The sequence below is a fragment of the Leptopilina heterotoma genome, unplaced genomic scaffold (genome assembly GCF_015476425.1).
Source record: "Leptopilina heterotoma isolate Lh14 unplaced genomic scaffold, ASM1547642v1 Lhet_286, whole genome shotgun sequence".
NCBI lineage: Eukaryota > Metazoa > Arthropoda > Insecta > Hymenoptera > Figitidae > Leptopilina > Leptopilina heterotoma.
Genome location: NW_025110993.1, coordinates 646,926 through 665,104, shown reverse-complemented (window position 1 = coordinate 665,104; position 18,179 = coordinate 646,926). Strand labels below are relative to the sequence as shown.

Here is an 18,179-nt window from a genome sequence, read left to right as displayed (position 1 = left end):
TTTCTGTCGAAGAATTTTAATAAAAGTTTTGAAAATAATTTACATTCCGCTATCTATTTATAAAGATAATTTAATTCTTGACGAGAATTTTAAAAATATATTAAAAATGATTTAATTTCTGCAAAGTATTTTATTAAAATCTAAAAGAATAATTGAATTATTTCAAAAAAATGTAATTAAAATTGTATTAAAAATAATTGAAATCCTGCAATGATATTTTATTATTTATGAAAATAATTGAATTACTGTGAAGAATTTAATGCCAAATTTTAAAATATTTACTTTTTTCGAAAAAATTTATGCAAATTCTTTTTGAAATAATTGAATTCTTTTGGGAAATTTTATTGAAATAATAGAATATCGAAAATTATTAAATTGTAAAAAAACTTTTGAAAATAATTGAACTTTCGCAAAGAATTTTATTTAAATTTTTGAAAATAATTGAATTTTTGGCGAAAAATTTTGCTATTTGTGAATTCTTGATGAGATATTTGTTAAAATTTTTAAAAATAATTGAATTTCTTCGAAGAATTTTATTACTTTTGAAAATAATTGAATTTCTTTGAAGAATTTTATTACTTTTGAAAATAATTGAATTCTTGCGAAAAATTTTATTAAATTTTGTTTAAATAATTGAAATTTTGCAAAGAATTTTATTAAAATTCCTAAAAATAATTGAATTTCTGTGAAGAATTTTGTTATTTGTCAAGATAATTAATTTCTTGACGAGATATTCTTTAGAATTTTTGTAAATAATTGAATTTCTTCGAAGAATTTTATTACCTTTGAAAATAATTGAATTCTTCCAACGAATTTTATTCCATTTTTTTAAAAATAATTGAATTCTTTTGAGAAATTTTATTAAAATAGTAGATTTTGAAAATATTTGAATTTCATCGAAGAAAAATTGCATTATTTGTGAAATGTAATTGAATTCTTGCAAAAAAATTTTGAAAATAATTACATTTTACGAGAATAGTTCATTTAATAAAATTTTATTAAAAATAATTGAAATCCTATGAAAAATTTTATTATTTATGAAAATAATTGAATTCTTTACAACGAATTTTATTACATGTTTTTAAATAATTGAATTAATGTAAAAAATTCTATTACTTGTAAAAATAATTGAATTCTTGCGAAGGATTTTATTAAAATTTTTGTAAATAATTTAATTTTTTTTTTTGAAAAATTTTATGTAAATTTAAATTATTATAAAACATGAAGATATCGATTACTCCGAGTCTCCGACTCGGAGTGATCATTATCTTCATGTTTTATAATAATATTCTTATAAGTTGTTGAATTTCATAAAGGTTTGAATTTGAAATTTAAAAATCTTAATTCCTTTGGAAAATAATAATGACAAAAAAATTTATTTAAAAAAGAAGTTATTTATGTTTTCGAATAATTTTACAATTAGAGAAAGTCGTATAAATAAATATAATAGAATATTTTTTTGAGTATCTAATTATTCTTAGAGTGAATCAGAATATTCTTTAGGTTCAGGGTAAAATGATGAATTTTGAAGAATATTTGAGGATAATACCTTGACTTGCTTGAGGGCTTCTTCCGGTGGTAGATTGGCGACACTCCCCATTTGAGTGTCCACCCAATTTTTCACCGTTGAACTTGCGTCACGATATTGTTGCCAAAGTCTAACGGCGTGCTGATATTTGTTGCAAAGGGCATCCAACTCGGCCCTGGTGTCTTCCCAAGCCTGGACAGCTTCATTTACCGCAGCTTCAACTCTCTCGCTCACTTCTGCAGCACACGACTCGCGCAACGGTTCCGCAGCTTCTTCAAGTTCGCTGATCAGCACTTGACGAGATCCCAAATCACCATTCAATCCCTGCGAATTTTCACATTTTACTTATTTTTTTTTATAAATTTTTTTATTTCAACTTATTTTTTAAAACATTAGAGAATTTGGTTTCTAAACAGAAATGTTTTTAAGAAATATTGACAGATATTCTTCAGACACCTAAAATCGATTTAGATTTACTTTCATTTGCCTGAAGGTAATGCTCGTTTCAAACTATGTATAATGAAAGTGAACTTGAAGTGTTTATATGTATTACATATGACTTCTCAGTATATATAGTCGTTAAGTGTTGTATCGATTCTCACAAAAACTAGGTCTTTCCTATAAACAACAAAGTATTAAATACCAACGAGTTCGGAAAATCGCATTGGGTTAACGAACCCCCAGTGTCGTACTCCTAAGAAACTCTGACCGAATTCATGTGCGACATGTCTGAAACATACTTAACTCGCAGAGTTCATGTATTTATAGATTTGGCATTAAATGGCTACTATTTACCTTTTCCTGATTCTTCACTTATCAATTCGCCAAATTTTCCTCTTAAACAACTATATTGACAAATTCTTTCATTCTATTTACTTTTCTATATTCAAATTTATCATATTTTCAACGCATTCCAATAATTGAAGAAATGTGACTCTTGATGAAGAAAGGGACCAAGCCTTTCCTCAATCTTTCTTTTTCACTCTCAATTTAAAAATATCAAATATTCAAATTGCACCTATGAATTGATACCAAAAAGGTGGACCAAATAAAAATTGATAAAATCCAAGAATCTGAATAACTTTTAGAAAAGTTAATTTCTAAAAGTGATTCAAATTCTTGGTTTTTATTTAAATTGTCTAGAAATCCAAGACCCCCTCGTCATGTGGACCTGCGGAGTTTTCTTGAAGAAAAATGTACGAAAAGGAAATTAGTGTTTAAAAAAATAAAACTGGTACAAATATTGAACGATTGACTTCGAAAACAATATACAATTATGCACCTCCATTGTTCTTGGAAAAAATATTTTATCACTACTTTGCTGAATTGGTATTTCAGTTTCTGTTGTATATTAAAATATATGGAACAGTTGCGCGCACAGAAGCCTGCTAAAAGCGTCCGTTATTCCACTGACTTACATTTTGAGATAAGAAAACTTTTTACGTACATAAGCTAGTGGATAATAATTTTACTTTAAAGAAAAAAAAATTCTATATAATGCACACACGAAATATGAAAAAATTCAATGAATTTCCCAGCATTTGTTATATTTGAAGCTATAAAGAAGCTTTTTCAATTTAACTCGCAATTTTCAACGAAATTTCATCGATTATTCGGGAATTCTTCAAACAAATTTTATATATTAGAAAATAAAAACTTGAAATAATTTCAAAAAAAGTTCCATATTAAATTTAAAAAAAAATTAAATCTACACAATTTTTAGTTTAAAAAAAATTCGAAAAACATTATATTAAATATATAATATTATTAATATTATTATATATTACTATTATATTATATTTAAATAATTGATTTCTAGTAGAATTTTCCAATAAAAATTAAAAATTGATCTAAAAATGAATTTTAGATATAATAATGAATAATACGCCGCACTATTACACACGTTAATTTAAAACCTTTCATTGAGAGTCTCGTTGTAATGGTTCGCAATATTATTATTATGATTATCATGAAGAATGAATGGGAAGCAAAAAAAAGTAGATTCGACGTGAGTTGGGTGTGTAATCACGATAAAGTTTGTATAGTAACCGGAAGAGCAAAGCATCAAGTTTGAAATGATCGTTTCGTTCGACTGAATATGAAAATTGCAAACTCGGTTCTTCGCATCCTTTATTGTATATAAGTACTAAACAAATTCTTTTCTTTTCCGATTTTACACTGAAAACTATTTTATAAAAAGTCTGGTTGCAAATTGCAATAACCAGAATTCTGATTGTTTTAACTAAAATTTCCTGACTTTGTTCTTTCTGTGTTATAATAATAGTAAATGAAAAAAATTTATTTGATCGTATTATTGTAATACCGATTTCCAATGTTTTTATAATATAATAAATATTCAAATTAAAAAATCAAACGTTTCCACAAGACGTTCAGCGTAACAAAACGATGATACCAATATAATCGTAAAATTAGCCTTGCAAATTTAATTCATCAACTTCCTTTAGAAAAATGCTATTCAATTTGACCCCCAATAAGTATAGCTATTATAATAAAATATTTATAGATTTTAAATAATTCCTTTCGATAGTTTCTTTCTTTGGTATAAAATAATTTTACATTTTTTTTTATTTTTAAGATTTTTCTTTCGAAATTTTTGACAATGTTATGTCAACTTCTTGGTCTCCTTTCGCATAAAGAGAAAAACAATTGGAGTAAGAGATTGAAAAATAGAAAATTAATGACTACAAAAAATTTTAAATTTTCAATTTACATGTAACATGTGATTATTATTAAATCAAGTTTTATAGAAATATAAATTAAGAGGGTAACATTTTTCACTCGGCGTGTTTCTTCCACGTGCCATCGTTTACATACCGTCAAGCCACGTCATCGTCTAAAGTGTTTCTATTCTCTCTTTTGTCACTATTTCTTCTTCTTCAAATTCTATACCCATATTGTTATATCATTTAATTTCATTATCTGATTAAAGATGAGGAACTTCAGTTATCCAATAATCAATATAGTTCAAAGTATATTTCTTTTTTTTTTCAAAAAAAATTTAAATTTCAAGAGATTTTCGTTTATTTTCTCGACTCATTATTTCTATTATCAAATAAATATTTTTTCTTTAAATAATTTTTATTTCAATCAATTGAATATTAGGATTTGCTTCGAATACTGAAATTATTCGTTCAAATACAAATATAAAATTACATTTATAAAAAATATTAGACTTGAATATAAAAAATATTAGATTTAAATATAAAAAATATTAGATTTAAATAAAAATTACATGATTCAAGTAAATATTTATTTGATAAGCAATAATAATAATACAAATAATAATGAAACATAAAAAATTATGTTCACTAGTAAACAATATGAAATCTGTGTTAGTCCCAACGGTCTCAACTTTAATGAACTCTTATTTATGTATTATTCATTTTCCCCATGTGCGTTAAACAATGAAATGCAAATTAGCAAATTTATATATTTTTAAATTTACATACAGTCATACACAAAATGAAAAGTTGAAAAAAACAATTGAGAAGCATGCGCACAGCATAAATAAATTATTATTTCTAAAAAATAGTTATAATTCTTAACGCACATTTTTTCACAATATTTTTATTCACAAAAGAGAAATTATTTATTTTTTGACCTAAATCTTGTGAGATAATTTATTTCCATGTATATGCGTATATTCTTTACTCTCTGCAAAGAAGTGGTCATATGCATTTACTGATATGAGCTTTATGTGTTTTTCTATTTTTACAAAAGAATATAATTTTAGCTTTTCTTCTATTGTGTGAACACAATTTTTTTTATCTTCTCTTTTTGCGATAAAAAAACTTTTAATTTATTTTTATATATCATCCACAGAACATTTTTTTTATACTCTCTAAACTTGAATTAGTAAAAATGTTTACTAATTAGAATTAGTGACTGACTTTTTGCTTTTGAATTAGTAAATTTTACTAACAAATATATTTATTAGTAAAATTTACCAATTCAAAAGCAATTTACTAATAAATATATTTATTAGTAAACTTTACTTATTCAAGAGCAAAAAGTCAGTCACTAATTCAAATTAGTAAACATTTTTACTAATTCAAATTTAGAGAGTAAACCAAATATAATTTAACAAATAAAAAAATATTTTTCTTTGACTAAATTATTTAGTTGAAACAAATAAAAAGTTCAGATGTGTTTGAGTCAAATTTATCTTTTTTCTGAGTGCACGTAAATCAATTCAAGATGAAATTCATCAAATCACTTTTATTTTGCAAAGAGCTGTGAAATCGAAGCTTAAAATAAAAACGAGGGGCAACTGTATATTTATAGCTTCGAGGAATTTTCAATTTTCTGATCGAAAATTTTATATGGAAAATAAATTTCTATAAATTCCATTTCGAACACTAGAACAAATTTTAAAATTTTTGTCAATATTAAAAAAACTGATAAAATAGAATAATTTGTCTCAGCAAAAAAATCTAAATTCTTTTTTAAAATATAATTTTCAGAATATGAATAAAGTATCATTTAAATTTAAAATTTCAGTTTTTTTCTAACTTTTTTAAAAAGTTGAGCATTGTACAAAAGTTACGAAAAAGGGAAAACATTTATTTAAAGAGAAAAGTGTCTTATCTTTATATAAACCAGTAATGCTACAAAGTTTTAAATTAAATTTTACAATAACTCACTTAAAAATTTTCAAACAATTTCCGTTTCTGCAAAATATGTTTTTTACTCACACGCGACGCTATTCGTGCGATTTTGCACAGAGAGCTTATTATAAATTTATTTCATGTAAAAATAAAAAAAAAATGAACTTAATTCATAAGAAGAAACTTGTTCAATATATTTGCGAAGGAAAAAAAAGAGAGAAAAGAGCTTCGTCGGCAGTTACCTTGAAACTATATTTGATATTCAGCTCATCTCCAAAGCAAAATAGGAGCTTTCTTCAAAAACAGATTTCTTCTAAATAAATTCCAATTTTAAATATTTTCAAATATTCAACAAAATCACATCATTCTAACACACTCGAATTGTATTTTTTTCGAAAATTGTACGTTTACAATTTTTTTGTTTTTAAATGTTGTTTTATTTTTCGGTTAAAAAATACAAAAACACGTGAATTTTTTGAAAAAGAAAAGCAACGTTTGAAAATTTGTGACACTACTTGAACAAGAGTTCGCGGCTTACTGCTACCGAACTGATAGGTAATGTACGATAGCATTTCATAAGTAGGTCTGAATACTTAAAGCGCGTGCGTCAAATCTCTAGAGTTTTATTTTCTCGGAAAATTTGAAAAAAAGGATTTTTTTGCAAATATTTTAAATTCGCCAATACTGGAAATCAAAAAACTAATCTCAAAAATTATAATCAAATTCTTTAAAACGATTTAATTATTTTCAAAAAAAAAATTCTAAATTCAATTATTTAACAAAATTTTGTATACAATTCTTCACAATAATTTAATTACTTTCACTAATAATAACATTTTTCATGGAAATTCAATTTTTTAAAAAAATTTTTGACAAAATTCTAAGCAAGAATTCAATCATTTTCATAAATAATAAAACTCCTCGAAAAATTTCAATTATTTTAAATACTTCTTTAAATTAATTAATCGAAAAATTCCATTAATTTTCACAAATAATGTTTTCCACAAGAATTCAATTATTTAAAATAAAATTTCCAAATAGAATTCAATTATTTAAAAAATTTTTTGTAAAAATCTTCGTAAAAATTCAATTCTTTTCATGAATAATAAAAAGAAATTGAATTTCTCAGGAATTCAATTATTTAAATTAGATTTTGCATAAAATTAGTGGAAAGAAAAGGAATTATTAAAATTTTTTTATAAAATTCTTGGCAAGAATTAAATTATTTTTTATAAATATATTGAAATTCTTTGATGAATAATAAAATATTCAAAAACAAAAACTCACCTCAAGACGTTCAGTTGCCTTGATCAGCCTATCGTAATCAACAGATCCCTGAACGGTGAGCAATTCCATCATGTAATCAGCCTCCTGAACCGACTGCTGGACCATTTCGAGTTGCTTCTCAAAACGCCTCCAAAGACCAAGTCTGCTTCTCAGCAAAGCGAGAATTCGAAGACAACGAGCTTCCAAATCCGTGTGATAATCCTGAATATTCGAAATGTCCCTCTCGACACCAACCGGCGACACTGAAACCCTCATTCCCATCGGCAGAGTGTGAAGCACTTGCCGAAGAGCCATTATATTCTGCCAAAACACTGCCAACTCTTCGGAAACCAATTGACATCTCTCCACCGCGCCAGCGACAATGTCACTGCCCTGCTTCTCGCAATTCTCACACTGATCAAGAATTGCCGACTGCTTCTGATGATCTCTTCTCACTCGATTCAATCCTCGTTCCAGGGACTGTAATCGCTCCCTTAATAATTGAGCCGCATCCAATTCTTCACTTATCAGAGCTTCTATTCTTCTCGCTGTTGATAGGAGAATTCCCACTCGTTCACTCTCGCCGGCTGGCAGGAGGCCCAGTCTTCCCAATTCCTCCTGTAAATTAAATTCATTGTAATAAAAAAATTAATTAATTAATTAAAATTATTAGGATGCTATGACATCCTAATAATTCCTAACATCCTAGCATCCTAGCATTGTTGTCTTTTCTTCAATTTAGAGTTGGAGGCTCTTACCTGAATGACACAGGTGCGATCGAAGAGTACGGAGAGTCTTTCAACGTAGAGCTCCAATTCCTCTTCTGTCTTCAGAACTCCATGGAAACCTTCAATGGTCATTCTTAATTCGTGCAATTCTCTTTCCAAAAGATTTAGTTTGTCATTAATCGAAACTTCTTCAGACGATATATTCTTTCTAATCGAGCTTTCTATTTCGGCTATTCCATTCGTCAGTTGATTCCATCGCTCCTGAAGTTGACCACGGAATTGTCTCTGCAGCATCTCGTCCGACAGGGGCACTATTCTCAAAGCTTGCTCGAAACAATTGTCCGACTCATTTCTGATATTATTGTGCACCTCGTATTGTGCCTTCAGCTCCTGGAATTTAGAATTAAATAGACGTTACAACTTTTTGAGTCAGACTTGATGTCATTAAGACATCTTTAAAGAAACATCCTAACGACGTCTTTAGATTTCTTCCGAGAAACTATTTCCAACGGTTTCCCATCTTCCAAGAAATAATTCGAAAAGGATTTGCATATTTTTTTCATCGGCGTGGCATTCGGCCAAAGCCGAGATTTATTATTAGGAGCATCAAAGACCTATTTTTATCGGTAAAGGAGAATTATTGAAAACTTACCCAGAATTGACGCATATGTCCACCAGATGGATCTTTAATACTCGAGAGTCCTTTTTCGGCAACCAGCATCCAATGCTCCAGTCTGTCCAACAATAATTCTTGAGTGCCCCAACTTTCCTTGAAAGCCAATAGACGTCTTAATGACGACTCCACCGTTTCCTGCAATTTTGTTATCACGTCCAATGCTTCATTGTAATGATCATTTGGATCCTCGACGTTTATCATTTCCTGCAGATTCTGCGATATTTTTAAAAGCTGCAGCAGACGCGCATGATGTGTTCCAACATCTGACGACAATGACTGTTAAACACAAAACTTTATTATTAACAAAATAAATTAATTTCCTTCAGAAGAGATTTGTGTCACTTTAGAAAGGGATAAAAGAGTCCATCGACCCGAAAGTTAGGAAAGTTAGAATAGAAATAAAAGAGTCCATTGACCCTAAAGTTGACCTACCTGATAAAGAGAAATATACTGATCATAATCAGACGAAGTGACAGTCTGAAGATCCGGAACTCTCTGATGAGCCACTTGCATCCAACCCCTCTCCTCCTTCATCCCCTGTTCCAGTAAAATCCACCTAGAAGCCGCAAGAGCCATCTGTTGAGCCTTAAAAGCCGCCTGATCCAATAAATTATTCGCTCGTGCATGCAACTCTTCGTGAAGAACCGAATATTTGGCCCTCGTCTCACAATCCAAATTCCCTTCCAAAGATTCTAAAATAGCACGACAGTGATTTAGGTTCACAAAGAATTTTCTATGCTTCTGCATTTCTTCCTGAAGATGTTCGACACTAATAACCGAAATCGGACTATCGACCAATTCATCAGCGATTTCCGTAATTTGCGCAAACTCCTGCAGTGTTTCCTCATACTCCTTAGCTAATGCTTCAAGTTGCAAGAGACGCTCCCTTTCCACATTGATATTGTGCTCAATATTTGTCGTTGTATCCTGAGCAAAATAAATCTCATCCGGAATCGTCTTTCCTGGATAGTCCCTCAATAATCCTCGAGCAGTTATTAGAATCTTCGATGTCTCCCACATTAGCGATTGATTTATTGTTTCCTGTTTGTCGAGTTCTTGTAACTTCCATTTCGTTGGCGCATCACTGTCAATGGTATTCTCTAGTTGCTTTCGTTGCTCCTCGACGAGTCTGGAAAGTAAAAACAAAAATTAAGTTCCATGACCAAATACCTGAAAAAAATGTCGGCGTTTCAAAACTGCGGGCACCGAATTTTTTTTCCGTAAAGTGCATTTGGTAAACTCACCTGCAAATGTTGTCAACGCCGTTTAAAAATTCATCCCACCTTGTTAGTTCCTCAGCGATAAAATTCTCTCCCTCTTTCGTTACTTCCTCAATAGCTTTCACTTGATTCTCCAAAGCTGAGACGCACTCGCGAATTCTCTCTCGATCCTCCTCGGGATAATTTTGTTCCACTCCTTTCAGAATTTTGTCAAGTTCCTTGATACTCGAGTCCACCTGACTAACTTCTTCTTTAATTTGCAGGTACTTTTGTTCCTCTTCGTGTTGCGGTCCACCCGGATTTTGGTGATTTAGAAAAACCCTGTACTCTATTGTCTCGAGCCATGTGGAAATAATTTCGACAATTGTGATGAAATTCTGTTCGGCCCGAACGGCATCATGAACCTCGATGGCGATTTTCATGTGATCGAGGTTATTCTGTACGGTGGCGAACTTTTGCTCGGCTCCCATTTCGTCTGGTTGATCCATAGTTGCGATGTGTAGACAGTTGGAAAGGTAGGAAGATTGTTTGGGACTTGGCGAACTTTTGATTCGCTTGAACATCAGCTTAGAGGCTTCGGTCTTCAGAACAATCGGATTGGATGATTTTTGTTTCCTTTCTGTCGGGACTCTTGTCTCTTTTTCTACCATTTGCTCTTCGGCTGTGTCCATTGGTTCAACAAGCGGATCACTGGAAATTTCTCCTTGTGCTCCAAAAAGTTGATCGGTTGGTTTACTAGATAGGTCGACATCTTCAGAGGATGACACCTTACCTTCTTGTTTCGTTGCTAAATCGGTTGATTTCGGTGTTTTTATCTCGACCGTCTTGTTTCTTTTCCGTTTTCTTCCGATTTTGTCCCCTGATGATGAATCCGGGGTTTCGTGACGTCTAGATTTGCTTACATTGACCGATAGTTCGGGTGAACGTCGTTCGGACATTTTGAGGGTCGCTTGGAGATTTATTTCGTAGGAGTTGTCAGTGGACTCGGTTTCTGATAACGAAGTCGATCCTCCGGTCGCTATCGACCTGAACTTATCACCTAATTCCAGACTCTCAGGAGGAGAGTCTCTAGCTCTCTGATGTAGGACCGGACTTGACGCGACTCCTCGAAATTGTTCCAAGTTTTCCATTTCTCCTCTGGAAGAGCCTTTTCCGGCATCATTCAGGTGAGTATCATCAGTTTGAGGATTTTCCGAACTTTCCTGTAAAGGAACTATAGACTCAATTACAGTCTCCTCGGGAATAGTTGTTTGAACCGCTTCTTCGACACAAGGAGTCAATTCCTCCGGCTTCGTCTGAATAAATCTAGAAGAGGTTTCCTTCTCCGGTTCGGGACTAGTTTGCGTCTCTTCCTGACTCATTGGTGCTTTATCGAAGTCCTCTCGTACCTTTTCTGCCAAATCGGGACTAGTCTGTGACACGACGTCCACTTCTTCCTTCGCGATTGTTTGAATCTCGGTTTCTTGAACATCCACCACTCGAGGACTGTCCTTCGGCGTTGTTTGAGTCTCCGAACTGTTGACCACAATTTCAGTCTGGGTATCAAAGTCCTTCGATTCTCTAGTTTCCGGCGAAGGTGGTTTACTAGTCTGCACGTCTGTTTCGATAGTCGCCGGGACTTCTGGCGTTTGGGTCTGCATGGCGATTTCGCGACCTTGAACTTTTTCGGGAACCGATACCGGTTCCGGTGACGTCTGTTGCTCTACGTTAACAACCGTCGACGAATACGACGTTTGGACATCAATTTCCGTAGTTTCTTTCGGAGTTGTCTGAATTTCGGTTGTGTTCATTGGGATTCCGATCGTTTGAATGTCAACTTCTTCCGATTGAATGGGTTTAAGCTCAGTTGTTTGGACGTTTATATCTTCGGTTTCTACCGGTTCGGTTTGGACTTGACTCTGCTCGGTTGTTGACTTTGTAGGTGAGTTGTGAGCAGGTGAGGTTTGAACACCCATTTCCTGCTCCACAAGTTCTGTTGTTTGCTGTTCGCTGTCGATTTCTTCGATTTTCACTGTTTGGACCTCGAGATCGACAGTCTGGGGAAGTTCTTCTAAGGAGGTTTGTACCGATATGTTGATATTCGGTTGGTCGGATTCGATTATTTGTTGGTCATCAGTTTCGGTTGGAAATTCGTCACTACTTTTCATGAGTACTTCAATCTCTTTCTTTCGTTTTCGTTTTCTTGATTTCTTCGGGAGCTTAGTGCCCTCGGCTTCTGTGGGGAGAATTTCGTCGGTAAAATCAGCGTCATCTGTGGTGCTCTTTGGAAATTCGGTGACGTCCTCCTCTCTTGAGAGTTTTACCTTTTGTTTCTTCTTCTTCTTAATTTTCTTCTTGGCTACCTCCAAGTCGACGGGGCAAGTGATTGGAATTTCCTCGACAGTTGTGCGGTCATCTGGCTCGTAGCCAATGTCTCTGTCGAAGGTCTCGTCTTGTAGGGAGACTGATTCGGATGTTTCGGTAATTTCCGCAACGTCGGGGTGTGGGGTTTCGGTTTCGCGAATTGAGGAATCGGAGACGGGGATGTTGAGGTCGATTGACTCGGCAATTGTGGTTGTTAGACTGGATGAATTCTCGGGGCTTTGTTCTTTGGGGGTTTTTTTGCCTTCGCTGATGCTGGTGGCTTTATCGGTTGTGCTTCTTTTGGGGACGGTTTTTCTAGGTTCGGGTTCGTCGGTTTGGATTTGTTCCGAAGTGGTTTGGATTATTTTGTCGTTGCTGATCTGTAGGTTCTCCGAGTCGACCGGCAGTTCGATGGCAACTGCTTCTTGCACTATCTGGTAGTTTGCGTCTTCCGGTTTTTCGACCCTGGTTTTCACCGTTACAGACGGACCTTGATCACTCTCTTGAACCGAGAGGTCAATTTCGACTTTCTGCATCGACGTGTACTCTGGTTTTAGCGCAATCTCATGGAAGTCTGCGTCTTGTTTTTTCTTCGGAGTAGAAGCTAGGATGAAAGATTCCGTGTATTTCATTCTGTCTCGCTGAAGATCCGATTCCTGGTCCTCTTCCTTGGGGGCTAATTCCGAGGATTGTTTCTCAGGTTCGGATTTCTGGTCATCATTTGTTTTCGCATTTCCTTGTTCCCCACTTTCTGAAACTGTCAATTTCGGTTCTGTCGCTGGTCGTTCTTCGTTTTCGGGTTGTTCGGGATCAACTATTCCCAAGTTTGATGCGTCACTTGGTTCAGATTTGCCTCCATCAGAATCGGCTTCACTAGGTATGATTTGTTTTTCTAATGCAATGACAGTGGGTTTGTGATGATCGTCAGAGTCTACTGTGCTGGAGTCAACGTGCTCTTCTAACACTACTACTGTGCCTGATTCTAATTCAATACTGTGTGTCTCTTTTTCGACAGGTAAAACTTGAGACTTACTTCCTTGAGTGGGAGCAAATTCCTCTATTTCCGGCTCTGTTGCACTTTCCTTTGTCGATTTCAATTTCCCACCGTCAGTTGGTTTTGGTCCTACAGCAGAATTCTTGGTATCGATCGATTCTAAGGAATCATCTTGCAAGGTCTTGGAATGTTTCTTTTTGGACTTTTTCTCGATGACTGTTGCCTTTGCCTCGGAACCTTCCGCTTCCTTGACTGGTGTTTCAGTCTGGGTGCCGGCTTTCTCTGACGTAGGGAAAGTCTCCTTTTTAGGATCAGTTTCTTTATCCTTTTTCGCATCAGCTTTCGGATCCTCGTTCTTGACGACGTTGATGCTGATGTGTGGTATGTCCTGCTCGTCGATCGACACCTCCTCGGGTTCCTCGATGACCTCCTCGGTGACGGTCTCCTTGCCGTCGATGATGGTGACTTTTCGGATGATCCTGCGCGTTTTGCGAATGACCCGTCGGGTGACTTGTTGGACCACGGCGTGAACTGTCGACGTCTTGGTTTGGTAGTCGATATTCTCGTCTAGGGCCTCTCTGAGGGCGAGTGGTTGCTCTATGGATTGGATATTCCCCTGGACAATACTGTGAGTCACTTGGGGAGGGCTGTCGTACTCCTCGACGTTGACCTCCGCTCCCGGGGCTCCGGTGGTGACGCGACCACCGAAACTTTGCTTCGTGGACATCTCAATGGTCCCGTCGGGTTTAGTCGTCGAGACAGTGACCTGCTGTCCTCGCATAGTGGCTTCGGAGAAAGCCTGAAGAACCGGTGGATTGTCGCCAATCGCAGCAGTCAAAGAACTAACATGCTGCTGAGTAGTGTGCCTACTGGTGACCAACGTGCGCCTCAATTTTCTCACAATAATCCTCTTAGTTCCGTCACTATCAACAACCACCTCTGTAGTCACATCATCCGGCTCAACGAGAACCGTTTCGAAAGACTGGGGAGCCGCGTGCTGTATATTCAATTCCGATGTGACGCTGTCAGTCTTCTGAGCATCCTGGTACTTCATATCAACGACAATGTCCTCTGGATTGATTCCCTGTTCGCGTCTAATTAACTCCTGACTGGGAACATTCTTGGTGGCTATTTCGATGACATCATGATTGCCATCGGTTGTCTTCAGGACCTTTATTGACTCCTGGGTCTGGCCACTCTCAGTGGACGCTGCCACTGTCACTGGTTCGACTATTTGTGTCGTTGATGTCTGCTTGGTGAGCTGAAGGGGTTTCTCATGAATCGGCAGATCTTCGAATAGACTCTGACCAGTTTGCAGGGAGACGTCTGCCAATGATGGTGAACTTGATCTCAACGATGGTGCTTGATCAAGTGTTGCGTCTTGATCTTCATCAAAAATTTCCTGGAAAAAGCAGAAAAAAGAATTCTTTTTGAAGGGAGATAAAGATTGTTGGTGAAGCTATGCTTACTTGAAACAAAACATTAAAAAACGCTATCTTTATCTTTCTTCATGAACTATTTAAATACGCCAAGAAAATATTTTTCTATTACTTTAATACTAGAACCAAATTTACTAAAAATTGTATCAAATACATAAATGGAAATTTGAACTTGATTCTAAAAAAATTGACATAGTGACAGAAGTGACAAAAAGTAAAATTATAAAATATTATATGCTAATTATTATTGCGAAAAATAATAATAATATTAATAATAATTAATTACGTGGTTAATTGCTAATTTATTAAACACAAATTAACAAATACTATCTTAATTGATAAAAAGTAAATAAATATTTGAATAGAAATAAGTAATTGTTATTTAAAAAATGTATTGTAAATAAAATACGCAAAATTAATAATAATAGAAAAAATAAAGTAAAAATGATGATGATGACAATAATTAATAATAATATTAATATAGTAAATTTTTTTTTTCTTAATAATAAATAAAAATAATAAAAATATTAATGGTAATTGTCAGAAATAATTACACAGAAATATAATAAAGTATATAAGTTAATTAAATAATGAAAAATAGAATAAATAATGAACATTCTACAGGACTAGAAAAAAAATATCTTAAAGAGTGAAAAGCTTAAATCTAATTAAAAAATGTGGTGCAAGAAATAATGAATGAGAGAAAATAAAGAAATAGGATGTAAACTGATAATACTTTAATGATGCTCAAAAAATACAATAATTTAATAAACAATCCTGAAGTACATGCAAAAAAATTGTTTTTTCTTTTTTTTTTTATACAACCATCACCTTAAATACAAAAGCACAACGATTAAAAAGAATTATAACAACTAGTGTGTGACGATGATATTTGTATAGTAGGAGAATAATGAAAGAATACACAATGACATAATGAGTTAGAAGAAAAATTATGGTAAAACATTATTTATAAATTATGAGTGTGGACGATTTGAAAAAGTAATAACAACGATGTTTTTGTAAAAAAGACAGAAAAAAAGTAGAAGAAGAAAAAATATTAAAAATTGGTCGCTTTTTCTTTTTTTAACAATGAGATTGTAATATGTTACATCATGAATTAAAAATAGAAAAAAATAATAAATCTATAGATTAGTTAATTATTTATATGTAATTAGTTACTCAACAGTGATAGAAAGATTTTTTTAAATATCCCATTTTATACATTTGACTTTGTTTTTTAAAATTGATTTTTTATAAAAAATATCTTTTTATGACGTAGAATTCTGACTAGAAAGAATTTCTTTCTTTTGATGAGCGAGATAATGTACAAGATGATAAAGCTTTCTAAATTTTTCTTTAGATATTAAAATTTGAGAAATAGAAAATTCCTATCAAAAATTGAAAACAAAATAAATTTACACTAAAAAAAGAAATTTATTTGATTCAATGATTACTTTGTCTTTAAATAAATTTTTACTTGAATCAAATAAATTGGATCAAATTGGATTTGAACCAATAAATTCAGAATTTAAAACAAATGCACAATTTATTTGAAATAGTAGACAAGGAATTTTTGAATAAAATAAATTTTGTTTTCAGTGCATTAGAAATATTTATTTATGATTAAAGAAAATTTTTTCTGAACAATATTATTATTATTTGGAGTAGAGAGAAGAAAAATTTTTCTTTATGCATAAATATTTTGGTATCAGAGAGAAAAAATTGAATTGAATTTTATTTGAATTTAATTTAAGCAGTTCCCTTCACCGAATTGTAACGAGAATGAGATAAAATTAATCCTGAGTTCTGGTAAGTGATGAGTACCTGCTGCTTTTGTTGAAGACGTATTGCAAGATCGAGTAAAGCTTCTTTCAAATCCTTCGCTAAATCGCAAATAGCCGGAAGTTCTTCAAGTTCAGTGACACGTTGTGTTCGATTCAATAATTCCGGTTGTAATTCCTGCGAAATTTCAAAAAACAAAAATTGGTCAGTTTTTTTTTACATTGTAATTTAAAATACTAAAATATTTAAATATAAGTTATTATTTATTTTTTCTTTTTTTAAATTTGCTAAAAATTTGAAAAGGTGAAACAAACCTCACAGTCCGAAGCTGAAAAATTGTTAATTGTTAAGACAGTGCTCTCCAGCCAATTGCTCGTCTCGTCCAAAAATTCTTTGTAGGCCTTTATTTCTTTGTCCCTTTTTTCTTCGATTGTGCAAGCTTCCTCAAGTACAGCGTGACTCTGTTCAGTCTGCGAAAGAAGAGTCACAATTTTCGTTCGGATTCCCCCTAAAGAGGCGAGTAGTCTTTTGATTTCTAGATCGCCTGGAATTTCGCTAATGTCTCGATTCAATTTTTCCGCCTTTTCATTGTACGATCTCAATTCCGTCAATATTTCCTGGGAAAATAGAATAAAATAATGTAAATAGGCAAAAAATATTTTTTGAAAACTAAAATTTCAACCATAGTTGAAAATATTTAAAAAATAAATTTAGAAAAATATTTAGAAAATAAATTTAGAGAAACATTTAAAAACTAAATTTAGAAAAATTAAAATTTCCAAAAAGAAAAAAAAACAGAAAAGATAAAAATTGATCTTACCGACAATGCGGTAAGCATGGATTGTAAGTTGTCTTTCGGAAGATTTCTTAAAGAATTACCAAGACCTGCGACAGCATCTCGTAATTCATCAACGCGTAATTCCATTGTTTCCTAAAACAATTGTTTTACATATTTTTTTTAAAATTATTATTTTTTAATATTAAAATTATAATTTTCATTATTATTATTATTATTATTATTATTCAATTAGCATATTCTTGTCATGCTGAAACTTTAAAAATTGTTATTAATATTTATTAGTTTTAGGAAAAAAAAGAATGCCAACAAATCTGTGACAAAAAACTTGTAAAAACTATAAACAAAAATTATTATTTATCAAATCGTATACATAATTATTAACAAACTTAAAAATTCAAACATTTATTTTCACTACTATTTTCCTTAAAATTATAAACAAAATTTTCTTTTACTGAAATAAAATTAAAAAAAGAAAAAAATAATTTTATCAGAAATTTACTATATTTACCTTAGAGAAAAAATAATTTACGAAAAATTTATCCATCTTTTATTTTACATTTCACATTCCATTTTTAGTAAAATTTCTATTAATAGGAAAAAATTATTATACAATCATAGAGAGGCCGATTAGGAAAAAATTGCTTAGATTTTATTTCTTAAGAAACTGTATAAAAAATTTAAAATATTTTCAATTCGTGGAATTTTTTAAACTGAAAAATTATTTTTATTTGAATAGGGGTCATTCACAAATTACGTCACGCTTTTGAAAAATTTCA

General features: G+C 32.2%; 1 protein-coding gene across 7 annotated transcripts in view; it reads right to left on the bottom strand.

Moving 5' to 3' along the window:
- LOC122504212 (nesprin-1) overlaps positions 1–18,179 on the bottom strand; it is a 110,070-nt gene that overhangs the window by 12,630 nt on the left and 79,261 nt on the right. For all 7 annotated transcript variants that reach the window (XM_043615159.1, XM_043615161.1, XM_043615156.1 and 4 more), the window contains 9 exons: positions 17,425–17,535; positions 16,919–17,221; positions 16,647–16,781; positions 10,071–14,785; positions 9,259–9,955; positions 8,803–9,102; positions 8,181–8,540; positions 7,444–8,040; positions 1,550–1,852 (listed from right to left, as the gene is read on the bottom strand). In XM_043615159.1, coding sequence (XP_043471094.1) covers positions 1,550–1,852; positions 7,444–8,040; positions 8,181–8,540; positions 8,803–9,102; positions 9,259–9,955; positions 10,071–14,785; positions 16,647–16,781; positions 16,919–17,221; positions 17,425–17,535 — 7,521 coding nt within the window. The remainder of the gene's footprint in view (positions 1–1,549; positions 1,853–7,443; positions 8,041–8,180; positions 8,541–8,802; positions 9,103–9,258; positions 9,956–10,070; positions 14,786–16,646; positions 16,782–16,918; positions 17,222–17,424; positions 17,536–18,179) is intronic.